General features: G+C 50.0%; 1 protein-coding gene across 1 annotated transcript; it reads left to right on the forward strand.

Annotated features, from left to right (window-relative positions):
- Nucleotides 1-25,486, forward strand: LOC115635526 (TBC1 domain family member 24-like). Its single transcript, XM_030534422.1, has 7 exons — nucleotides 1-139; nucleotides 7,353-8,388; nucleotides 10,117-10,275; nucleotides 18,737-18,800; nucleotides 19,887-19,982; nucleotides 22,492-22,774; nucleotides 24,601-25,486. The coding sequence occupies exons 1-7, from the start codon at nucleotides 1-3 to the stop codon at nucleotides 24,744-24,746; spliced, it is 1,923 nt and encodes a 640-aa protein (XP_030390282.1). The 3' UTR covers nucleotides 24,747-25,486.
- Nucleotides 25,487-25,786: the final 300 nt, after the last annotated feature.

The raw sequence follows: 25,786 nt of genomic DNA on the forward strand, positions 1-25,786 counted from the left end.
ATGTTACAGGTTGGGATGGGCCTCCCTGGCTCCCCGAGGGGTGCTGCAGAAGACATCCCTTTGGATCAGCTGGGAAAGAGGAACAGGTCCTACTCGGCCCTGATGAGCTCAGGGGGAGGTGATATGGAAGCCACACAAGGTAAGGCCACTCCTGAGAGGGAGCAGCGTCCTTCTAGACCAGGGGTAGGCAACCTATGGCACGGCTGCCGAAGGTGGCACGCGAGCTGATTTTCAGTGGCACTCACACTGCCAGGATCCTGGCCACCAGTCCAGAGGGCTCTGCATTTTAATTTAATTTTAAATAATGCTTCTTAAACATTTTTAAAACCTTATTTACTTTACATACAACCATAGTTTAGTTATATATTATAGACTTATAGAAAGAGACCTTCTAAAAAGGTTAAAATGTATTACTGGCACGCGAAACCCCAACATGAAGACTTGGCACAGCACTTCTGAAAGGTTGCCGACCCCTGTTCTAGACAGACAAATGCAGCAGCTGGTAGAGAACTGGTACAAAAAGGATGCATTTGATCTCTTTTAACCATGCGAGTGCTGCATTATGTGTGAGGTCTGTTGGGCCCGGCTAATCCCGCTCTAGTGCTCTGCCATGTTTTGCTGCAAGGCTGGCTTTGTAGAGACATGCTGGTGCTTTGAAGGATGTGCTTCCTGGCTAAGAGGCTAAAATCAAGCAGAGATCTTTTATAACAGGTATGGGTGAACTAGTCTGACCCAAATGAGAACCAAGGGAGTGGATGGCTCAAGAGGTTGCTAACGGGAGATGGGGCTTTGCACCTCTAGGTCCCTGGTTTGGGTCTATACTGATAGAGACAGAAATCTATCCTCTGACAGCTGCTCAGTAACGTGTGTGAAATGAGTTGGTGGGCCTCTGTCTAATCAAAAATCAACACAACAGCCTATCACAATCTGCTCTCACTGCCCCCAAGGATGCCAAGGGTTGAGCAGACCATGGAGACTGAACTCTCCCTTGCCCCAGGTCTGGGATGGGGCATATTGCTGGGAATGACGGGGTGCAATAGTACGGGGAAGCTTTCACTACAGCTGCCCATGCTGTACCCACTACAGCCTGGTTAGTGGCCTCAAAATTTCCATTTCCTCTTGTCACTGCACGTCGGGGTTTCTGGCCAGTGACTAGGGCTGAAATATTCATCTATTTTCCTGCCCATCTGAGAGCTGGGAAGTACTGGTGATCCAGAAGGGTCTGGTCTCATGAAAGTCCCTCTGGAGCTTCCTGGCTTTAGTTTGTCCTTGAATGTAGATATATTGGAGCAAAATAAAACTTATGAGCTGAATACATCCTGCTCCTAAAATTACTGCCTGCCTTCGGTTATACTCTCTCTGTTGTAAGGACACCGAATTCAGATTATATCATAGATTGGGTCCCATTTTCACTGGGAGCCATTACTCCATGTATGCTGGTTACATACTGGCTTGTACTACTGTAGATGTCCTGAAAGGTAAACATTTGGACATCTATCATCCACTCAACCAACCAGTGCCTGCTTTTGAGTAGGAATCAGGATTATAGCAAAATTTGCTATACACTGCAATATCAGAGCAAAGCAGCCATGCATATAATGCCTACAGAAAAACCCACCCCCAGAATGCACTGGGAGACTTGATACTTGAGGACAGCTGTTCCTCCTGCATGTGTGTGTTTATACCAAGTGTCACCATTTTTGTGCATTATGAAATGCAAATGCTGCCATTGTGCTGGCATATTATTCACAAGCTACACATGTAAGATTAATAAGGAAATTGCTGACTACTCACAAGGGCAGCAAGCCAGCTAATTCTTCAGGTGGATTGGCGAGGGCAGAGTTTCCTCTGGAGTGACTTTTTTAAAATCAGACTTTTCCATTTTTGTCTCTGCTTCAGAATAGGTGTTTCTCCTACACACTGAACCTATGAACCCGCTGTCTCACTTTTACACACACACACTTCATTCAGTCTGAGCGGCTGTTTACATGGGAGATTGATCAGTATAGCAGCAATACCTACAGCGGGTACAATTTGGACTGGAGTGGGAGGCTGTAGCCTTGTACACTAGCTATACACATACACAGTCTGAAAGCAGCGCATCCAGAACACACTTGGTGAATGCAGTATACTCCATCCCAAAGACTCTTATTACTTAATACAGAGACTCCAGCGCAAAGCCAGACCCATGTGGATTTGAGACCTGTAGCAGGGAGGGAGGAAACAAGGGGCTTCCTTTCTAACATGAGGAGTTTTCCCCCAGAGCTTGGTGATCTGTTCAAATGGAGGCTCAGGCTGGCTCCAGTGTAAGAGACTCATGAACAGACACCAGGTTTACAAAATGCTGCCTGCTGTGCGTAAGCAGTTAACAATGAACCAAACAATGACAAACCTGAATAGGGGCAGAGAAGGGCTCCTTTTCCAGCAGCCCCTGCCCTCACATATTCTCTCCTGAAGTGCCTGGAAGCAGCGGGCAGATTGGCAGGAGTTTCCAGCCTCAGAGTAGGACACAGTGACTTCTAGGTGCCAAAAATTCAGAGATTCATAGCAGGGTGTCAGGGTGCCTACAAGGTAGGAGGACACTTTTCATGGGCTTCTGCAGGATTTAGGTGGAGGGGGAGCAGGTGATAGAGTTTGGCCCTCTAACAGGTTTTTGGTGGGTTTCATTCAGCTCCATTGATGCTGGCAGAGGGGCATACGTGACCCTACATGGCACCAGGCTCACTGATAATGCTCAGTCAACAATAAAGAATAACAAGCTGAATGAAAACTCTAGAGCATGTGATTGAGCTGCCATTGTTGGGGAATCAACGGGCCCCAGTAACCTGCCTCCTGGCTGCTAAAAAGGTCCCTGGCAGGAGGCACCTGCTGCCTGTTATATTTGATTGTGGTCCAATGCTCCTACTGCTCTAGAGCAGGCTCTTTCCAGAGATCTGATGGGGGCACAGGGACCAAAGCATGCATCTTTGGTGGTGAATCCTGCCCCCAGCTCAGAGCCTGATTACACAGACCCAAGCTGGGAAGAGAAGCCAAGTGCTATGGGGTGGGACAGAATTCTCTCCCAAAACATGAGCAACACCACAGCGACTTCAGCAGCTGCCACAACAGTCTCAGGATGGCAGTGGCTCCAGTTGCCAATGCCCTGATGCCACTGCACTGAGGAGGAACAGATGGTGGATAGGTAGGGTCCTCTCTGCCACCCCATCTCCCCAGCAAAGCTGTATGTTGACTCCAAGAATCCTGCTCTCCACCGCTGCTCTGTAGAACTGAGCAAGTCCTGCTAAGAAAGGAGGAAGGAGAGTGTGGGGAGAGAGACAGATTGCAGAAGGACAAGGATTAACATTTTTTCCACACTTACTCAAGCATTATTCAAGAACAGACTCTCTTTGGGGACCACCAGCCAGGCCCCTAACTCTGAAGGGGTCACCTGCCTAATTTGAGCAAGCTGTACAGCCTATTGTTTGCACTCCTCTGCTATTGCCTGGCTTTATGTCAGCAGCATTGCTATTTGGATCCAGAAGCCACATGGCCTTAATTCAATCCATCTCTGGTAACATAAGCATGGACTGGTCCAGTTTGCTTGAGAAGCTCAAAGCATCCTCAACTGTCTGGTAGTGCATTTTTGCCCAACAAAGCACAATTCTTTAGAATTCCCCACCAGATAAAAATACAGCCATTCACCAGACACACGAAGAGGAGAGTGGGGAGAGGAAGCTGTAAGTGTCTCTGAGAGGTACAGAATCTGCAACAGGCATGAGGTATATCCACTGCGGTCTGAACTTGTAGCATACTGTCCTGTTCTACGGCTCAGCCAGTCCATCCCATATACACACCAAGTTTGATTTACCCCTGAGTGACATAAATTGTTAATTGCCTCAAAGTCAGAGTTTGAGACTTAAAATATTAATTTTTTTAAAAATTAAGTTTTTAATGTCCCTGCCATGCTGCTAAAGGTGCCAGGTATATCTAGGTAGAACACACCTGGCATGCTGCTAAAAAGGCATCAGGTACCCCCAGCGCCAGATACAGGTTCTTTCTGTATCATGTTTATTCAGGAAGAGGCCATTATTTCAGTGGGATATTAATCAATTATGTTGGTTCAGGAGGTTCAGTAAAAGAGCATGTAAACGGGTTGGGACTCACCACCCACGGCGCCTCCTGCTGGTGACTCCGGGAATTACCTCAATTCCAGTGGAACGCCCCCTCCTAGTGGTGTCCCATCCATTCTTCTGCCCTCTGCTCTCCGCTGCTGTCATCGGACCCACATTGCTCCCTGCTCGGCGGCGTCCTCTTCAAGGCCACTGCCCTCCAGCAGTGTCCCTTAGTCCATCTGGGCCCCCTTCCAGGGATCGGTGATCAGCAGTTTGACATTCCAGCCACCATATGCAACGACACACCCCAAATCTAATCCCTCTTGTCAGAGATTGGGCGTAGTCTATAATGGCTGCTCCCTATGACTAATGGCTAGGTGTACTGCAAGGAGGAAGGGGGGGACCCAGGCCCACCCTCTACTCTGAGTCCCAGCCCAGGGACCCTCTGGCATCAGCCTCATTGTCCTCTTTCTTTCCCCTCCTCTATCTGTTCCCATGGGCCGCTTCTCCTACGGCCCCTTGCACCCGCTAGGCCCTTCCCTTCAGGGCCCGCAGCCTGGCAGCTATGGGCTAGAGCCTTCTAGCTTCCCTGAGTCTGCCCAGCACTGCGCTGTCCATGGTGCTAGTCTCTGTCTTGGAGACTGACCTTCCCCTGTCAAAGGCCTGGGACAAAGGCTCCTGCTCTGGGCAGCCTTTATATATGGGTGAGCCTGGCCCTGATTGGTTCCATCCAATCTGGGCCCTGATTGGCTCCCCATAAGCCCTTTTCTGATTGGCTCCCAGGCTGCGCAGGCTCCCTGGCCTGCCACAGCCCATCCTCCCAGGGAGTGGGGCAGTCCGTCCCACTACAGAGCACCTGTGAAAAGGTGAAGATGATGAGAACTGCTCTAGTTCTCCAAACCCAATATAAGAATTTCCTGTTTTGGGCAGAGACATGTTCTTGCTATTTAAATACAAATAGGTTGACTCAAGCCTTAGGCCTGGTCTACACTATGCATTTATACAGATTTTAGCAGCGTTAAACCGATTTAACGTTGCACCCGTCCACACAACGAGGCCCTTTATATCGATATAAAGGGCTCTTTAAACAGGTTTCTGTACTCCTCCCCAAAAGGAGTAGCGCTGAAATCGTTATTACCATATCGGATTAGGGTTAGTGTGGCCGCAAATCGATGGTATTGGCCTCCGGACAGTATCCCACAGTGCACCATTGTGACCACTCTGGACAGTAATCTGAACTCGGAGGCACTGGCCAGGTAGACAGGAAAAGCCCTGCAAACTTTTGAATTTCATTTCCTGTTTGCCCAGCGTGGAGTTCTGATCAGCATGGGTGGCGATGCAGTCCCAAATCCAAAAAGAGCTCCAGCACGGGCTGTATGGGAGATACTTGATCTGATCGCTGTATAGGTAGGCAAATCTGTTCTATCAGAGCTCCGTTCCAGAAGATGAAATGCCAAAGCATTTGAAAAAAATCACCAGACAGAGACCACAGCAGGGACTCAGCATAGTGCTGCGTGACAAGTGTAACGGAAAGCCAAAGAATCAAATGGATGCTCATGGAGGGAGGGCTCCAGCTATCCCACAGTCCCCGCAGTCTCCAAAAAGTATTTGCATTATTGGCTGAGCTCCAAATGCCTGTAGGGTCAAACACATTGTCCGGGGTGGTTCAGGGTATAGCTCGTAAATTTACACCATTCCCCTCCCGTGAAAGAAAAGGGAAAAAAATTGTTTCTTGACTTTTTTATATGTCACCCTATGTCTACTGCATGCTGCTGGTAGACACGATGCTGCGGCACTGAACAGCAGCACCCTCTCCCCTCCCCACCCCTCCCCGGTGGCAGATGGTACAATATGACTGCTATCTATCATCATGATAAGCCCGTGAGTGCTCCTGGCTGGCCTCAGGTGAGGTCAGCCAGAGAAGCCTGGGTAAAAATAGGAATGACTCCCGGTCATTCCCAGTAGATGGAACAGAACGGCTGGTAACCGTCCTCATCATAGCAACCGGGGGCTGAGCTCCATCAGCCCCCTCCTTTCATGTCTAAAGAAAAGATTCTGTACTGCCTGGACTATCATAGCAGTGGGATGATGGGCTCCTCTCCCCTGCACTGTTTAATGTCCTGCCTGGACTATCGTAGCAGCTGGAGGCTGCCTCCCCCTCATTTTATCTCACTAACAAGTCAGTGTTTCTTATTCCTGCATTCTTTATTACTTCATCACACAAATGGGGGGCACACTGCAACGGAAGCCCAGGAGGGTTGGGGGAGCAGGGAAGCAACGGGTGGGGTTGTTGCAGGGGCACCCCCTAGAATGGCATGTAGCTCATCATTTCTGTGGGATCTGACATGGAGCGGCTGTGCTCTCTAGTAAACTGGTTCTCTAGCACACTTGCCCCATATTCTAGGCAGGACTGACTCTATTTTTAGATACAACATAAAGGAGGGAATGCCCCGGGGGGTCATTCCCATTTTTGTCTTTGCGCCCCCGGCTGACGTCAGCCAGTGGCACCAATGACAGCAGCAGATGGTACAGAACGACTGATAACCGTCATCTCATCGCCAATTTACAATGGCATGGCAGACAGTACAGAACAACTGATAACTGTCTCTGCTATCTTGCAAAGGCAAATGAATGCTGCTGTGTAGCACTGCAGTACCACCTCTGTCAGCGGCATGCAGTACACATATGGTGACAGTGACAAAAGGCAAAACGGGCTCCATGGTTGCCATGTTATGGCATCTGCCAGACCAATCCAGGGAAAAAAGGTGCGAAATGATTGTCTGCCGTTGTTTTCATGGAGGAAGGAATGAGTGACGACATTTACCCAGAATCACCCATGACACTATTTTTGCACCATCATGCACTGGGATTTCAACCCAGAATTCCAATGGGCGGGGGAGACTGCAGGAACTATGGGATAGCTACGGGATAGCTAACCACAGTGCAACGCTCCAGAAATCGACGCTAGCCTCGGTACATGGACGCACACCACCGAATTAATGTGCTTAGTGTGGCCGCTTTATACAATCTGTTTTACAAAACCGATTTATGTAAAATCGGAATAATCCCATAGTGTAGACGTACCCTTAGCCGCAGCTCTCAGACAGAATTAAGCACTCTGGCAGATGGTGCTGAATCGTGTTGAATAAAGTGTCTGTTCTGTGGAAGAGTTCTGTGTAAGCACAAAAGCTTCTCTCTTTCACCAACAGAAGTTGGTCCAATAACAGATATTACCTTATCTGCCTTGTCTTTGTTCTATAGGGCCAGCTGATTCTTCTCAAGTCCCAGTGCTGATCATCTCTGAGGCTGAGAGTTGGGACATCGATGCATCCTCTTGCGTGGGCTGTGGACAGTTTGTGGATTGGGATAAGATGCCCGAGTTGGATCAGCAACCAAGCGCTCAGAGTCAGAGTCTTACCCAAACCAGCAAAGAGCTGAAAAAGCTGGCAAGAGAAGGCCATTGGGCTACCAACCATGCACTCAGAGCTCGGACTTACCAGCAGATCATCCAGCACATCCCATGCCGGCTTGTGACCCCCGATGCTCTGGTTTACAGGGATGTCGCAAGCAGGCTGTTTGGAAAGCAGAGTGTGAGCTCCCACCCCTTGCCTGAATTCCTTGGAGGGTGCAGGATGCCCACTTACTGCCTGACTATGCAAGGTGAAACTGCTGTGAAGAAAATACTCATCTGCCTTAGCAACCTCTTCCCCGACATCACCTACAGCCCAATCCTCCCCGCTGTTGTGGCTCTGCTGCTGCATTACAGTGAAGATGAAGCTCAGTGCTTTGAAAATGTCTCTCGCCTCATCGCTTGTAATGACTCCCATATCAGCTACATAGACCAGTCTTTCCTGGCCCACCAGGCCTCCTGTATGACTTTTGGGGATCTGGCCAACAAGCACTGCCCAGCAGCCCACAGATTAATAGCCAGCACCTCTGAGAATGTCTTTGAGGTCTATTCTGAATGGTTGGGGTGGATCTTTGGTGACCTTCCATTTGATTACACAATCCGTGTACTTGATGTGTACCTGCTGGAGGGACAGAAAGTCCTCTACCGGATCGCTCTGGCCTTGCTGAGGCAATACAGGCTCTCGGTGACCTCTGGAGAACTGGAAGTGGCCAATGTCAAGGGAGATCTGAAGGCTTTTGTGCAGAACATTAGGGAGCACATGACAGTTGACAAGCTCCTGGAGAGAGCCTTTGGTATTCGGCTGTTCTCCCGCAAGGAAATCTGGCTTCTTCAGATGGCCAACAGGAAAGCGCTGGCGGAGAAAGGTGTAACTGTGGTGCAGCGCAGGTAAGACTGATTCATTCACCAGCGTAGCCACGTGATCTTCCCCACTGCTACTACAAACTCCACCTGGGGAGAGATGGCCTTACAAATGCTTGAGAGAGAATGGGAATGAACAGAAATTATATAAATCGGGCCAAATTAATTCCTCTCTCCAATGCGATCTGTGCAACTGCCTCAGAGACAAATTGTCCCCGGAGTAACTAACTGAGGGACGAGTGGCACTAAGAAAACAGCAGTACTCGCTGGTTCCCTTCTTTTTTTGATGAAAGGGAAGAAATTAAATAAAGGAGAAATTGCTGAATTGGGACCCCCCTACACACACACACACACATTGGCTGGCCTCGTCAGCTAGAATACCTGATGAGCAGAAACTACATTTTTAACAATGATGCTGGTGTTTGGGGACTTGCAGAGCCTACCATGATGGAGAGTTGGAGCATGGAGTCAGAAAGAAGTGCCATCTGCACTGGGAAAGGAATTAAGTTTGCCTGGGACAGCTGCAAGGGGCAGCCCAGCGGGTGTGGTTGGCATGGAAGCAGACTGGAACAGGCAATTGTGAGGCAAGTCACACACCCTGTGACGTTACACAGCTATGGAGAGACTGAGAATGGCTCTTAGGGAAGCAAACACAGAGCACCACAATGAATCCGAAACACCCAAAGTAACTAAGCACCACAAAATCAACGTTCCTATTAAACAGAATCATCATGCCCGTCAAGAAGCAGTTATGGCTATTAAGTAAAATGGCACTTAAATAAGTTCCCTGGGAGCATGGGTGTAGTTTGACATCTATTTTGGGGGGAGCAGCTTCAGTCAGGCCAACAGGGCCACATGTGGTGATCAGGGGGCAAATTCCACACCTGCCCAAGGCTTGCAGTTTGGGAGGGGGCAATGCCCCCTCTGTTCCATCCCCCTCAAACTATGCGCATGCCTGCGAGATGTCTCCAATGAAGTACATTTCCTGTGAAAGGGTCTCCTATTGAACCAGAGTGTACTGTAGTAATATCAGCGAAGGGCTAAGGACATTGGTGCCTAGTACTTTACTATGACAAACACAAAGCTCTGCTAGGGCTTCTCAGCCTGACCTGCAGCCCTCTGCTATTCCAGCTGTTGACCCACACAGACCAGTTGATGCATCTTATAACCAACCAGGCAGCGCAATCCCAAGGGTGACCAGACAGCAAGTGTGAAAAATCGGGACGGGAATGAGGGGTAATAGGCACCTATATAAAGCAAAGCCCCAAATATCACGACTGTCGATATAATATTGGGACATCTGGTGACCCTAGCCATCCCTTCTGCCTGGCTTGGAACCCCACAGAGGTCTGCCAATGCTGTCCTCAGCCCCCACACACAATCATCTGCTGCTACACTAATGAGCATTTTGGTTGATTACTGTTAATCATTAAGATTGCAGCAAGGGCTCCAGTCAGGATCAGGACCCCATTGTGGTAGGTGCTGGACAAACATAGATGGTGAGATGGCCTAGGCCCCTTTGCAGGACCTAGCACAATGAGGCTCAAGATTGGGGCTTCCAGCAGCTATTGTAATATTAATGTATTAATAACAGGGAATTTCCAATCTAAACGACACAAGGAAAGCTGAAGCACTGGGGACTAGGTTATAACTTAATAAGTGCCTGTGTCTGCCATTTTTTAGACACACTACGGTCTTGAACTACTGAAAGTGAAGGTAGCTCTGCACCTCTGAAATCTTTCCTCCCTCCCACAGGCAGCTGTTCCACCTGGCAGTAGACATGCTGAATTTCAGCTCTGCCATTGTAACTGCTCAGGAGATGCGCATCATGTGGTCCTGGATTCCCGAGCGATTCTCCTTATTCCCACCTGTCCTGTTATTCTCCACCTCAGAAAACGGATACAGCCTGCAAAGGTACAGGGACAACTGCAAAATTTGAGATAATGGACCAGATCCTCAGGTGATGTAAATATGTCAATGGCACTACACTGATTTACACCAGTGGAAGAATATGTTTAGCCAAGGAAAGGAAATAATATCTGAGCAGGTTCCTAAGACAGATGGTCTGTTGGATGAACTTCCCTGAGGCCTATGGCATAGATAGCTTGACATAGGTTTCTGTAGAGTCACTCCTTTCTAAATCTTAAACCCACATATTCCGTTCGATGGCTGTTTTACCTGATGTGCAGAGAGTTTGGTGGGTCTCAGTCCAATCCATTGGGGACAGGTGTCCACAGCACAAAACCACCATAACTGTCATCCTTGCTGGGGAGAGGCCAAGGACTGAATGGGTCATGAAGACTGAACTCAGTTTTCTCTCTCTCTAGAGATGGTCCCTCTAGGTCAAGGTTGAGGCATGTTAATAGGGGATGTGTCTGGACCTGTGAGTCCATGTATAAGGAATAAAAGCTCCCTTTGCCCTTGGAGTTTGTTAAGTATGAACCTTGGGAACAAGCCTGTCCTGCTCCTCCTCCCCTGAGCAAGCATGTACTGGGCATGGCAATCCCCAGTCTGTGTTCTGCCCCCTCCATCCTTCCAGTGGAGGAAGTAAAGTCTCATACTCCAAACTGCTGTTTGCTTCATGTGGCTGTGGCTTCTGCTGAGCCCTCCTTAGCTGGCAGTGTTACAGAACCAGATAGGCAGTGACCACGGTGACGAGCAGGGTGTAAATGCCTGGACGGACAGACAGACAGGCAGTCAGACATTGCTCCTGCTCTCTGGTCCAACTTAATGAAGCAGCACAGAGCAAACGGCAATTGGTGAACTTCACCGTCACCTCTCCAGTTTGAAAATTAGCAAATATTTGAGCATTACATGGGCTTCCCAGCCCCGATCCAACAGGTAGTGGAGAATTGTAATGGGCTTGTGAATGAGGATTTCTAACCCCTCCTTTCACTCCAGTGACAGCCAGTGCCCAGCAGGGGCGGCTCTAGACATTTTGCCGCCCCACGCACGACAGCATGCCGTGGAGGGCGCTCTGCCGGTCGCCGGGAGGGCGGCAGGTGGCTCCAGTGGACCTCCCACAGGTGTGCTGGGGCCTGGAGCCGCCCCTGGCAGTGCCCAGGCATTGATCATCCCCTCTTGGCTCCCGCTTACATTTCTCTGCCAGGCTCAGAACTTGCTTTCCCTTCCCTTGGCCTGCAGCTGCAGCGTGTCCTAAGAACAAGAGAGGGCGCCTGCAGCACAGGATGCGAAGGCAGCAGCCTTCAGTGCATTGCAGGGCGCAGCACTGGAATGTCAGCTCGCAGACAGGGCACAGCTTCTGTCCCCACAATGCTTCATAATAAAAGGCAGTTCCTATGTGTTCCTAGTTCCCAGAGGCGCCTTCTCCGGGGCAGAAGAGAATATAAAACACTGGGCAGCCAAGCCTAGACTGAGATTGCCAAAGGAACCAGCTAGTAGCAGTAGCTGCACTACAAGTGCTAGATAGGAACGGGAATTAAACTGATCCTGTCATCACTGAGTGCTTGCAAACAAAGTTGACTTCATTTACCCTAGTCTTTCTTCCTTTCTTTCTCATGATTTTATATCCTCCCACATCTTCCAGTCCCTCTTCCTCCAAAGATCTTCAGTTACTTCCCCCCTTCCAAAAATAATCTTTTTCCTTAGAATAATCTTAGACTAGATGACCCTTATGGTCCCTTCTAACTCTATGATCCCCCCTCCGCTCCATTCTGGAGCTTGTGTAGACACAAGAGTTGCCCCAGGAGAGCTGACACTGACTTAGCTAAACCAACCATGAGTGTGTGAGGTCCTATTGTATTAGGGCCTGCACCGGTGCACCCCACATTGCATTTGAAGCCATGGGTGAGATTTTCAAAAGCATTCAGTGCTGACCTAACTCTCCGGACGTCAGTACTCCCACTGACTTGGAGTCAGGACAGCGTGGAATGCTTTTGAAACACCCACCCCATGCATCTACACAGCATCAATTGCAGCACTCTGCAGTATGGGTTGGCATCTCAGGATACCTTCCACTGCTTCCCAAAATCACAGCATTCAGAGCCAGTTTTGCAGCAGATTGTGGGGCTCCCTGACTGAGGACCCCATCAAACCCAAGTCCTGAGTGCTGGGCTCCGGCACCACATTTGGGATTCCTACCTGGGCTGCTCACAAGTGCTGGGCTTCTAGACTTGGGGTTTGGTTTTTGTTGTTTTTGGGGGGGAAGGAAGGTGGTGGGAGGCATTGGATAAAAGGGTATTTAAAGACTTCTTTGAATAAAAGAAACCAAAGAATAATTACATGAGATGGGCAAACACTCATGTTGGAGCATTTGCTTCAGCTAAAACTGAGATGCCACTTCCATTAGCAACCCTTGTCTCATCTTAGACAATCAGGCCACACTTGCTTCTCAACGCAGGACAGCTAAAGTAGAATATATTGTATATTTAGCAACAGTGACAAGGTTCCTCTAGTATCTCAAGGCACGTACTGCTCCTTTGTATTCCTCTTTCCTTTCCCCTAAGTGTTTGCTACAAAAAGACCATGCTTCTTCTTAACTGCATGTAGCGAGGGGTGACTGCGAAATTACTTATTTATGCAGGTTTCACAGTTTAGACAAAAAGCAGACTGTGGCCCTCTGGCATTGGAGAGTTTGGCCACTGATCTCAGCAGGATTCGGCCTTTTTTTTCTGATTTTGGTTATCATGGGATAAACTGGGTCAAATGGGGTTACACCAGAGCAGAATGGCTCTAAAATCAGAGTCAGGCCCTGATTTTATATCCCTCCCTTTCCAGCAGGTGCTATTTTTATGCTCTCCACCAAAACCCTGCTTAAATGGAATTAACATGTTCTATGGCAGGCTCGCTGCTCCTTTAGTGTTTAGATCAGTCAGCCAAATCAAAAGGAAGGGGAGGTTCTCTGTGTCAGCATACAGACACGGAGCTGATACTGTGCTCCTAAATGACGGCAATGGGCTGGTTCTGACTCCTATTCCAGTTCCTGTTCCCAGGCTGCAAATAACACGCAAGGGGCTGGGGAAGACTTCAGTGGATGCAGGAGCAGTACAGGGCCAACAAGGTCCAGCTCTAGGTTTTTTGCCACTCCAAACAAAAAAATGTTTGGCTGCCCCCCAGCCCTGGGCTCACCCCGCACCAGTGCTGACTCCACCCACTCCCCCCTCGCCTCCTGCTGGTCCGTTGCTGGCAGGGTTGGGTAAGAAGGCAGGCTCCCCAGGCCACGACTCAGTCCAGGGTCCCTCCAGCCAGGGATCCCACCTCCAGGACCGGCCAGGACCCGGGAGAGCAGAGCCAGGGGACCGCCCCAGCAGGGGGCTGAGGATCCAGAGCAGGGTAATCCCAGAGAAAGTGGAGCCCCAGAGAGCGGGACGTGGGCCTTGCACGGCAGTGCCCCGCCCTCTATGGCCCCACTGCTGCTGCTGCTTCTGGCCACCCTGCTGCAGTCCCCGGGTGGCTCAGGCCGCTTCGCTCAGCCCCAGCTGTGGCGCTGGGGATCGGCCACCCTGCAGCACATGCAGACAGCTCCATGTGCCCCACGGGGCGGCCCCCAGCCCAAGTGTTCCCCATTCAGAGCCTGCCCAGTCCAGCCACAAGGTGCAGGCGCTGCTTCCCTGTGGCGCAAACTACAGTGGCCCGAGGGCACCCCCCATGCATGATGCACTGCTGCTGCCAGGGCTGGCTCTAGGATTTTGCTGCCCGAAGCAAAAAAAAAAAGGGATGGCCAGAATGCCACCCCAAGCACATGCTTGGTTTGCTGGTGCCTAGAGCCAGCCCTGCGGCGGCCAACATAATTGGTCCTCTGCCACCTACCCTTGCTAATCCCAGCACAGAGGGCATGCTGGGGGCATAGAAGAGAAGTATATGTAGTGTTAGGATCCCAGATATGGGGGCGCAGGTCAAGGCCAGAGCCTGGGTTGGAGGGGACTTGATAACACGGTCCAAGGTCAGTCCAGAGGACCAAAGCCAGAAGCAGCAATCTGTACCAGTGTCGTGCTCTAGGATCAGGTCAGAGTTGAAGTCCACAAGCTGCATCAGGTCAAGGCCAAGCGAGTCAGATGAAGTACCATTAGTGGAATCGAGGCAGGGCGAGACATCAAGAGTGAAGCAGGGGAGCAGGAGTGAGCCAGGTATCGGGGTAGGGGCAGGAAACAGGCAAGGTATCTGGACTGCATAACAGAATCTGTTTTCAGCAGCAAGCCCTGGATCCACCACAGACAACGTCTAGGTATTTTCCCTAGGCCTTAAATAGCGCACCTGGGCCAATCAGGGAATGCATTCAACTTCATCAGTGAGGGCCTGCTTGGACAGGACATCCAGTGGTACTTGAACCCGTAGGGCTCACAGGCTGCCATTCCCCACTTTGCCAGAGCTGTTGGGTGGCAGCATGGACATGGCAGGAACCAGCAGGCCTGAGGTTCCAGACAGATCTGTGGATCCTCTCATGTAGTGCTTCATGCTATGGAGATCCTGTGATGCAGTGCAGCCACTCTGACTTATCCTGGGGGCTGTCCTGGAATCTCGACAGTCCCAAGATGGCCTAAAGCCTCCAGACCTGAGCCTCCATTGAGTCTCTCAGAAAACACAGTGCAGAATCTGGCCCAACGGGTGCTCAAGGGGAACAAGCACTGCAGAATCTCAGGCTCATAAGATTTAAGAAAAACATCCAGGTTAAAACAAAAGCTTGCACTGCAACCACACCACCCAGTTCAGTCTTTTCATTCTAAGCCTGGGAATCGAAGTTAGGATGCTTGGTGAGATTTTATGTCTGGATTTAGCTGAACAATTACCTGCTTCGCTGAGCAAAACATATGGCTTTAGCATATCCATAATATGGCTACTTCCTCAGTTACTACACCAACACACAAGTTGCTGGAGCTAAATGATGAACTGCTTCTGCCGCTCCCCCCTTATGAGTTTGCACAGCCAGGCTGCTGAACATAACAACAGAGCAGCTATTGTTCTCCTCAATCTTGTATAGGTTGCTGTGGCTTGCTGTATTTTAAATATGTTCTCTGAACCCCTAACCAAAGAGATCCTGGGCCAAGTGCTTTCCTACAAGCTAAATCACATGGGTTCTGTCGAGGATGAGTAAAGCCCTTGGGTTGTAAATGCTAGTAGTGTAAAGCAAGGGTGCCTGATCCCCCACAACATACCACCACCACCTCCAGGATAGCAATGGAAAACCCTGTAAAAGCCAGACAGGGAATTACACAAGCTGCATCCCACAGAGAGGAAGTGATGGGGAAAATGCAAGGAAGGACCATCTAAGAATGGGGGCATGGCCTTGGAGAAAGCGGGAGGGGCAACTTGTCTGGAATCAGGCTGTACAGAAGGAGCGAGAACACATCAATTCAAAGTCTGTGTCCATCAATACAGCCCTGGACATCAGTAACTCTTACGGATCTAAAGTGCCACCATGTGTGCTGGGCCCAGCAATTCCAGGACCAGAGGTCCTTGCTACCTTATCTTGCAGTGCATAAAAATGGCTCCTGATCTAGAGGCTTGCATAAGTATTCTGCAGCCCCCTCCTTCCTTGCTGCTCTCTCCCTTCCTCCTCTGGCTGCTCTACTTCTCTCTCTCTCTCTCCCAGCAAAAAGGCTCTCTTATTCTCCTCTCCTGAACTGAAACCTTGCTCCTCCAGCTACAATGCTGTGGTGATGGCTTCCAAAGCCAGGACTCTGTTCCTGGCTCTGATGCTATCCATTTGTGACCTTAACCAGTCTGTGGCCGTTTCCCCAGCTGAGAAATGGGGGTGACAATGAATGGGTGTAAAATGCTTTGAGGTGAAAGGTGCAATTCTACATACAGACCGAGCTCCGTCTTGCTGACCACCCCACTGCAGATGGAGGAGCCTTCACCTCCAGGCAGCTGTGCAGGATAAAATGCTCTTCTATTTTCCTACAACATAAGCAGGACAGGCAGCCGGAGGGCGAGGGAGGAGGAGAGGGCATCAGACATGGCTCGGAAGGGAAATCCATTTACTGGGGAAGGGAAACCAAATGGCAGGACACTGTGGGCTGACAGCCACCATAATCGATGCTGCTCTGGGAAAGTGAGCAAACTGCTGGGAGCCAGAGCACTTTGGGGCGGGCCTGGACACATCACATCCAATTTGCTGCCACATCAAGGGGCCAGACAGTAGAATGACAAGGTACTGTTTAACTCCCCTGCAGGGTCTGTAGCCTCATCTCTGTGAGCCCCTGTGAATATGATGGAGATGGCGGCTCTCTAGGGAGCCCTGCCCAACAAATGCAGAATGGCAGAGGGCCACTGATACCTAACACCCCTGTGGCAAGGAGCTAACAAGGGACTCTGTCTCTAGAAGAAGGTGAACTCCCCCAGCTCCATGGTCCTTCCAATCTGCCCTAACGGGAAATTCCCTCTGACTCCTAACCTCAGGGATCAGTTTAATCCTGTGTCAATGATCAGGAATCTCTGCAGCTAGACATCTGGGGACAGATGACTTCCTGTATCACCTCAGGTCCATCTCATCCAGCACACTGCCTCCAGCAATGGCCAATAGCTGATACTCGAGAAGAAGGTGAAAAACCCTATGACACACCTGGCCGATAGTGCAGGAGCAGGAAATCCCCCCTGAACCCTTCTTGGGACCAGCTGATGTCCTACAGCAGGAGATGTAATCATCAGAATTATATCATCATGCAGAGATACAGATGGCATTACTGGCACAGGAATGAGGCATCTTCTCTCTATGGTGTGGCACCACGACAGAATGAAGTGACCCAGGAGATGCCACAGCCTTTGCTAACCATGACCATTCTGCTGTAGCGTTCTCACTCACTCACCCTCTGCTCCACCGTGGTGGACCTGGTGATACCAGTTACACAGCTACGGTAACTGAGTTAACCTGTACCTGTGAGTTCTCTGGCCCAGATCCTTGAAAGTATTTAGATGCCTAACTCCCACTGAAATCAAGGGGAATTCAGTGCCTAAATATCTTTGCTGATCTGGCCCTTTGTGTCTCACCTTCCCAACCTGAGACTCAGTGACACAGGTGGGACTGTCTGCCCCTAGTGATGCCATCTCTAGTTTCACACCCCTTCTGAGCAGCTGCTGTCTGGGAAATTGCTGCATTTTGACTGCTCTTTTTCAAAGACACAAGGTGGATCTCAACCAGCTCCCATCACAACAGGGTCTTTGTTCTTCCCTTTAAACTTGGAATCACAGGGAATTTCACAGATTCAAATCTGGAGGCCAGAAGAGACCCTTCCACTCCTCGCGTTGGTCTTTATTTCATTATATTCAGGAGCCAAGATTCTTTGCAATGATTTAAAAAGGCACAAATGGATCATGGATAAAATAGCCAAAACAAGGAAACAGATGAGAGCAGCATGAGAAAAGTCAAGAGACAGATTGGTAGGAAATGTGGTAAAATGGAGATAAAAATAAGTAATCAAAGGGAAGGGACACAACAGGTCGTGGGGATTAGATTGGCTTGTCTGAGGCCTGCAATGTGCAGGACTAGTAATGGAGTCATTCAGCCTGTCCCTGAACCTCTGCACAGGACATTGCCTCTTGCTTGTCTGTTCCATTAACCAGTTAATGAATATTAACCTGTTTGAGCAATTGCATGTACTGCAAGAGCAGTGATTCTGCAAATTGCCCACCAAAGGGAAAGCACGTTGTGATGAGGTGTACAAACCCCACGCTGGCCTGGAAAGGGTTAACAAGAAGCACTGTCCCACTACAGGGGCAAGGGAGGGCCTAAAAGAGGAGAGCCCATCTGGAGGCTGTCTGGGTGGGAGAGCAGACCTCCAGCTCTCTCTCTGTGAGTGTGATTCCCAGCTCCCACAGATGTACCCACACCTAAGAATAACAGTGTGTCCACAGCAGTATGGGTGGCAGCTTGGGCTAGCTGCCCACGTACTTACCTAGGGCATCACTTCCCAGCTCAAATGCAGATGTACCCTGTGAGAGAAGCGGAGCTGAGAGCCAGGAATTGACTAGAGACTGCTGCCTCCTAGAGGGCAGGTAGGCCTGATGCAATGCTGTTGTCTGGGGTTCACCACCAGTGACTAGTCTGTTGCTGCTGGGTAAGACAGCTGCAGGTGGGGCCCTGCCTGAAGGGAGCAACAGCCAGGTAAAATCCTTTTGTCTTTTGCACCTGATCTGGGACCCAGCCGTGTTTTTTACAAGGCCAGGAGTGACCCTGTCACAATCATGTTCTAATACCTGAAGAAGTCAGGCAAAGAAGCACTTAGGAGGAAATGTTAGGCCACAACCATGTGCGGGTGCATTAATATATTTATATCCCGCTTTGCAAAGGCCAGTGACGAGGAATGTGCCAACCTGCCAGGCTCACTACCCAATAACTCTAGGGTAAGCTGCCAAAGCACGTCTCTCTCTCATGAGTTTCAAACTCAAACCGATCTACTTTTTTTGTTGTCATCTGCAGGTTTTACTCATGCTGTGAAGGTTACGAACCAACAGTACTGCTCATAAAAACGACTCAGGGGGAAGTAAGTATTTCCCAAATACTGAAGAGTGCTGTGAGTATGTCCCAGCTTCTGACTGGTCTGGGGAGAAATGCATAGGAGGGCAGACATATGTTGCACCAGCTTTGGTAAACAGAGGCTAGGAATGGGTGACAGGGAATCACTTGATGATGACCTGTTCTGTTCATTCCCTCTGGGGCACCTGGGATGGCCACTGTCGGAAGACAGGATGCTGGGCTAGGTGGGCCTTTGGTCTGACCCAGTATGGCTGTTCTTGTGTTCACACTTATTTGGGAATCAGGATAGTTATACTGGAATAACTGGGCTGTCCCATTGCCTTCTGTGGGTTTGCACTGACAGTACTGATAGGAACTTTGTAACCCACCCCACTGAAGGTGTACAAGGAGGAAGAGATTCCATCCCCCTCTCCTATAGCTGGGCTGGCCCTGCAGGGCTAATATGATTTAAAATTTATATTAGTCACTAAAACTAAAGTAGTGGCCCTGGGTCCACATATGGGGCAGATCAGGTGACTGAGAAGGGACCATTTTTACTCAAGCTTTGTCTACACGGGCACTTTTGTCACTCATGGGTGTGAACCCCCCACTCTGAATGACAAAAATTTTAGTAACGAAAAGCGCTGGTGTGGACAGCACTTTGTTGGCGGGAGCCGCACTCCCATCAACGAAGTTACTGCCCCTTGTTGGGGGTGGTTTTATTTTCTTGCCAGGAGAGAGTTCTCACAGCGGTAAAGAGCAGCCACATGGGGCATCTTACAACAACATGGCTGCAGCGGTACAGCCGTGCCGTTGTAAGGTGCGCAGTGTAGACATAGTCTTAGGTTCCTGTCTGTGTAGAACTGCACTTTTGGGGAAAATGCTGCCCTCAGAGCCACACAGGGGACCTCAGTTCTGATCTGCTGCTCTTGAAATTCCCACATGGAGCCCACATCAAAGTACTCAAAGGAACGTGTGTGTAAATCTACTTTTGCCACCCCCACCCTCACCCCTGCTCACGAGCCTGTCGTTTTCAAGATTCACTCTTCGTAATGCTTTTCCTGCTGGACTGAGTCATGAACTCTAAACTGTTCTTCTTACTCTCTCCTTCAAGGTGTGTGGTGCATTCCTCTCTTCTGACTGGAATGAAAGGAAAAGGAGTGGGGGAGCGTCCAGCTTCTTTGGAACAGGGGAATGCTTTGTTTTCAGCGTAAGTCTGACTCTGTTTCCTGCTGTATCTTGTTTCTGGTTCGTATATTTTAAAAGTTGCTTGAGGTTTTTTGTTACCCCTTGCAGAATTCAGATAGCACAGCAGGCAGGTACTAGAGACAATTAGCCAGTGCTCCTCAGGCCTGGTAGAAGAAAATGCAGGGGAACACAGAAATCCCTATGTCAGGTCAGATCCATCCAGCTCAGTATCTTCTCCATTCCAGTATCCCTCTAGTCCATGCTTCTCGGTGCAATAAACCCTGCAGTGTAAGGTGCAGTGTAGCCTGTTGGAGCTGAAGCAGGCTCCTGCCAAACCAGGAGACCCTCAGTGGTACTGTGTCATAGTTACAGTATTAGCAGCACCTCTGACCCCTCTCTGGTCACTCTGCATCCCCACAGGTGTCAACCCTCGTGCCTTTACTTCTCCTGGGGCGGACTTCTCAGACCAGCCCTGGGCTATCAGCCTTTCCAAGCAGGTCTGCCTGGGTTCAGTGCCTGCAGTTCTTCCCTTTGGGAGCTGTGCTTAGTGGGGTATATAGTTACCAGACAGCCTGCTTACACCAGAGCAGCCTTCTTAAAACACAGGTTGGTTTAATCTTAACAGTAGGGATAAAACATAATGAGAGAAAAGGGACCATCAAGGTATAAAAGATCTGCAGGCATGTCTATCTTCCCAGAGCCCAGCCCCATGTGATGGGAGCCGAGGACAGTCTGGCTTCTTCACAGCGGCGGTGCTAGGCCACTGCAAACCATGCAACCACAGAGGGCTCCGAGGCAGTTCAGACTGGCCCATGCGGGCTTTCCATTTGGCCTGCCAGGTGTCCACTACTCTTTCATGCTCCCGCTGGGGGCTCTGCTGTAAGGATGGCCCCACTACACAGCTGTAGCTCCACCCAAGGCTCAGGTGGCTCCAGCACCTGCGCTTCTGCAGAGTTCCCACACTGATCAGCCTCTGAGCCCCCACCCTGGAGGACACCCTGTAGCTGAGAGTGAAAGGTGCCACCTGGAAGCCAGGGAGTGCAAGAGCCAGAGCTGCCAGGAGCCCAGAGCCAGCCAGACCCAGGTAGCAGGACTGTCTTTACAGTGGTCCCCCAGCAGGGAACAGGAAGGAACAGCTGATGCCCAGTGAGCCATGCAGAAGGCCCTTGCTGGCGGCTATGGCCCTTTTCCCTCCCCTGGCCCGCTGATAGGGCAGAGTGGATCATGGAGGAGACTCAAATGTGGGTCTGTGCAGAAATGCTGCAGCCCGGGACCAGGGGAGCCAGCTGCTGGGAACCCAGGGCAGAGCCACAGCTGAATAACTGGACTGCCAGGACAGCAGAGCCCCCAGCTGGGAACAGGAGCTGAGCACAGGCAAGGGAAGGTGGGGACAGGACCAGCTCTGGAGGAAGTCACCCACTGCTTCCCTGGGTCTCTCCCAGCACCCCAATTGCTCCCAGTCCCAGAACAGAGCTTTGCCAGGGGACCCCAGAGAACAAACATTACCACTGCTTTTTCAACTCTCCACTGGGGGTCTGTGTGTGTGAGAACAGCTTTTCACCAGCAACTGCCTCCCCTCCCTAGAGAGAGTCTTTTAATCCATCCAGAAGTCCTTTATCTCAATTTCCCAGACTCGGACTCCCGTCCCCTTGACAAACTGGTCTGGTGAGCTCAGCAGGGGATGAGAGGAAGACCACCAGTGGGAATGGCTTTTGCATCATCCCTTAAGTGTTGGCAAATGGATGGTTATCTGAAGTCACAGTACACTTTCCTGTCTAGGTGCAGTCAGCCTCCTCTTGAATTAATCTCATATTCAAACAGTAAGACCCCATAGAACAATCAGACAAAACCATGTAGTATTCATGAACTCTTAGCTGCCCCACTTCCCCCCAGAGCTGGAGTCCTTCCAGCCCAACCAGGAGATCCCCCCAGTGGTACCACAACTACCCTACAATGTAGTGACATTATTGGTGGAGTTTAGCACTAGTAAGCCCTGATGACCAGCCACCGCTGATGGACCTACTGTCACGGAGTGTGGGGGAGTCCGGTCCTGCACCCCTCTTCCTGGGACCCACAGTGACTTTTAGCCAGCCAGTAAAACAGAAGGTTTATTGGACAACAGGAACACAGGTTACAGCAGGGCTTGCAGGCACAGTCAGGACCCCTCCCTCGAGTCCTTCTGGGCTTTCAGGGTGCTTGGATCCTAGCTAAGATACCCTGAATTCCGCCCACACAACCCCAAACTCAAACTCAAAACTGCTTCCCTCCTGCCACTCCCTTCCTTTGTCCTCCTTCCCAGGCAAAGGTGTTGACCTTTCCTCTCCCTTACCTAGCTCAGGTTACAGGCTCCGGTATCGTCCATCCCCTAAAGTCCTCCCCTGCTCTCCCATTCCCCACACAGACAGCCCCTACTCCATCACACCTACCTCTAATATTCACATGAGCAGCCAACCAAACCACCCCACGGGACATCATCCATAGCAGAAGGATTTGGAAGGCTATGCTGCCCATGTGTTGCCTTTGTTTTAAAGGTACGCCCTGAAATGGAGAGATACGAGTGGGTGTTCATCAAGAAACCAGAGCTGACCAAAGCAGTGCCACACTCCCCACACCAGCGCCTTCCTTCTTCCGCCTCCCCTGTCCTCAGCACATCTCCTCCTGGTGGCCACGTAGCATGTTCAAACCATCTGACTGTGCCCGTGTGGCAGAGGGCGAAAGGTCGCCTCTCCCCATACCTGGCAATCAGACACTTCCTCCTGCCTTCGAAAACAGCCTCCATGTTCATGTCCGGGACTCAGGAAGGAATCATTATTGGTAACTATGCTACCATTACACACTCATGCACACTCCCAAGAGAGACCACTGCCCCAAAGCACTGTGAGCCTGATTGTAATTTACACACAGCCCTCAGAAGGGACAGGACAGAGCTGCACCACTTTGCTCCTGAAAGCACAGTGGGAAGGTACATGCTTAGGATGCTGCAGCCTGATCTCCTCTCCATGGCTGGCTAGCACTACTGGCTGATGTGGCATGGGACAGAGTAGATCCCTCCTTCTTTACATGATTCCACCCTCATGGCTGCTACTATGGAGCAGTGGCTGCACTTGGGGAAGCACAGAGACTGTAGTGGTGTCTGGTACTTGTGCGTGAACGTATGGTCTGGAACACCCCACACAAGTGCCAGCTGAAGTTTAACCCTTTGTATTTTGTATGTAATGCGGCAGGAAGATGTGAATGTAAAAATTCCATCAGTGACTTTGTAACGATTCCTGACAGCCATTAGCTACAGGATACACTTAAAGCATTGGGGATTAAATCCAGGACTCTTGTGCCTTATGCAACTCCACGTGACTTCAGCAAACTTACACTAAGGATGCATGAGGCTTGCTGTCATGCATCTATCATGAAGAATCTCCGTGAGCTGCTAGCAGCAGTAAGACATTTATGCTATGAAGGCCAGCCACCAGGGGGCAGTGGTACACAGACACACTAGCCTGTACCTTACAGCATGTTGAGCACCAAAAGTAATACTGCATGCGGCATGCCCTCCAATATAAGAAGCATTAATGTTTCATTGCCCTTGCGATCAGATGCAGGAATGAAACCAAGGCCAGATTTGGTGTCTGTGAATTCAAGATTATGTTTGCCGAGTTTCCACCCAGTTTAATAATTTAGACTGGGCGACTCAGGCAATCTCTAGTACTGCCTGTACTGTCAGCTTCCCCATGAGGTAATTCTTACAGAAGCTACTGTATGAGAGAGAGACGACTTCCAGTTTAGTATAAAAGGCAGTGGACCATATAAAAGGTGACCAGATAGCAAGTGTGAAAAACCAGGACACTTTTTTGCGGGGAAGGAGGGATTGTTGCCTATATAAGACAAAGCCCCTAAAATTTGGATGTCTGGTCACCCTAACCACATCAGACCAAGGTATCTCCCATCTCCAGCTGTACAGAATGGTCCAGGAGAAATAAAGCTGTAGCAGCTGAGATTTAAACGGTAGAGGTGATTTGGCTGGGGGGAGGCCATGCAGAGTCACGTGTGTCCCCCAGATTTCTGCCTTCCATTTATCACAGAGGTTTTCAAATGGGGGAGGGAGGTGCCCTCCATTTGAAAACCATTGCCTGCCTCCTGCCAGGAGCCAGTGGATCAGAAGCTGTTGGGAGCCGCCTGGACCACTTGGGCCCCTGGCTCGCTACGCTGTAGGAACTAGCTGCCCAGTACTCTCTGCCCTGCTCCCTGAGCCAGGCCACTTCTGCACAGCCGGCCTTCCCTGGGACAGCTCACAGCTGTACCCTGATGTGCTTTTGCCTTTCCCCCGAAGGAGCCCAGCACCAGCCAGCCCTGTGGAGCGGGCCCCTACCCGCAGAGCCCAGCTGCCATGAGATCTTCCCCGAGGCCCTTGCTCGCCACTGCCCTGGTGCTCCCGGTTCTGCTGCTGCACCTCGGCCCAGAGCGATGCATGGGGTGGTCATGTGCCCCCTCCAGAACGTTTAAATTGTGCCCCACCACCACCAAAAGTTATGCATCATCACTGATAAGTGGTATGGTTAGGATTCTTATCAGACAGGCCAATCTCTCCAGTCACCCATTAACCTGGTGACAGCAGGTCCCCAATACTCTCTGACCTTGTTTTGCAGGTGGTGGTGGAGGCCAAGCTCTGTACATTGATGCTGACCTCTACTATGGGAGAACGGAGCACTGCGAGACATTTGACAACCCTCCTCTCTGTCAAGAGAACTTCCAGGTGCAGCTCTTGGAAGCCTGGGGCTTTCAAAATGCCTAATCACCGTGAAATTGCTGCTCCTTGCACCATATTAAGAAATGAGAGATTCCTCTCCACTACACAGGATACCATGGCTGGTGATGAGCCAGTTGCCATCAGATGACACACAGATGCCTGACTCTAATGGAGGGAGTCCACGCATGGGTTTCTCTTGCAGCTCTGAACCTCACTGCTGTTAGCCATTCTCCATATCTTCCCTCTCTGTCATACTGTACTGTGATGGCCATGGATGAGGAAAACAAAGTGCCACAGGGCAGCATTATATTATGGGCACTGCCATACTATAAATGTTTAATAATCATTAATAATAAAGGTTCAGAACCTTCACACAAAAATCAAATCAAACCAAACCCCAAACTTTCTGAGGTTTGAAAAAGCTGAGTTAATTTTTGGGGAGGAAGCAGGCTGGATTCTACCAGTTTTCTTACCTCTCTATGTTCTTGGCTTCACTTTGAAGTAGAAATACCACAGACCTCATGATATCCAGCACTGGACTATGAATCTTGCTGGGAAGATTGACCTGTCATTTACAAGATCTCCATCCTGGTTCCAAGCCCAAAATGGTTCTTATAACCATGAATGAAACCTATATCATCTTTGAGGATCAACAGTCACTATTAGAAGTGACACCTGTTAGTCCTCATATAACACAATATAAGCAGCTTTCATGTACAGCTACCATTGTTAGCAATGGAAGTCGCCAGATAGTTACTATCAGAGCTGTGCGCGTTAATTTTCTGTATCATCTCTTAAAATAAAGCCCATCAGGATCAATTGCAGGTGTCCTCAAATACCCACTAGGCTCCACTTCAGCCTGAATAAGTATAACTTCGTAGTTGTGCATTTGCACTACACATGAATGCAGGCAGGTGATCTGCTTCTTGATCATGCAGGACAACAGCAGATCACAGTGGGCCTTTGGTATGAAAAGGTCAGAGAACTGTGGGGATCAGGAGGTTCCCTAGAGGGAATATTTTTGCCTACCATCTCTACAGGCTTCAGACTACTCAACATCTTCCATAATATCACGACACTTCAGT

Source organism: Gopherus evgoodei, chromosome 15 (assembly GCF_007399415.2).
Source record: "Gopherus evgoodei ecotype Sinaloan lineage chromosome 15, rGopEvg1_v1.p, whole genome shotgun sequence".
Classification (NCBI taxonomy): domain Eukaryota; kingdom Metazoa; phylum Chordata; order Testudines; family Testudinidae; genus Gopherus; species Gopherus evgoodei.

Excerpts from the sequence above, each read along its gene's own strand:
- LOC115635526 (XM_030534422.1), top strand. The coding sequence starts at position 1 with ATGTTACAGGTTGGGATGGGCCTCCCTGGCTCCCCGAGGGGTGCTGCA. Across the intron at positions 140-7,352 it reads TGATATGGAAGCCACACAAG|GGCCAGCTGATTCTTCTCAA; the intron begins GTAAGGCCACTC and ends TTTGTTCTATAG. Across the intron at positions 8,389-10,116 it reads GTAACTGTGGTGCAGCGCAG|GCAGCTGTTCCACCTGGCAG; the intron begins GTAAGACTGATT and ends TCCCTCCCACAG.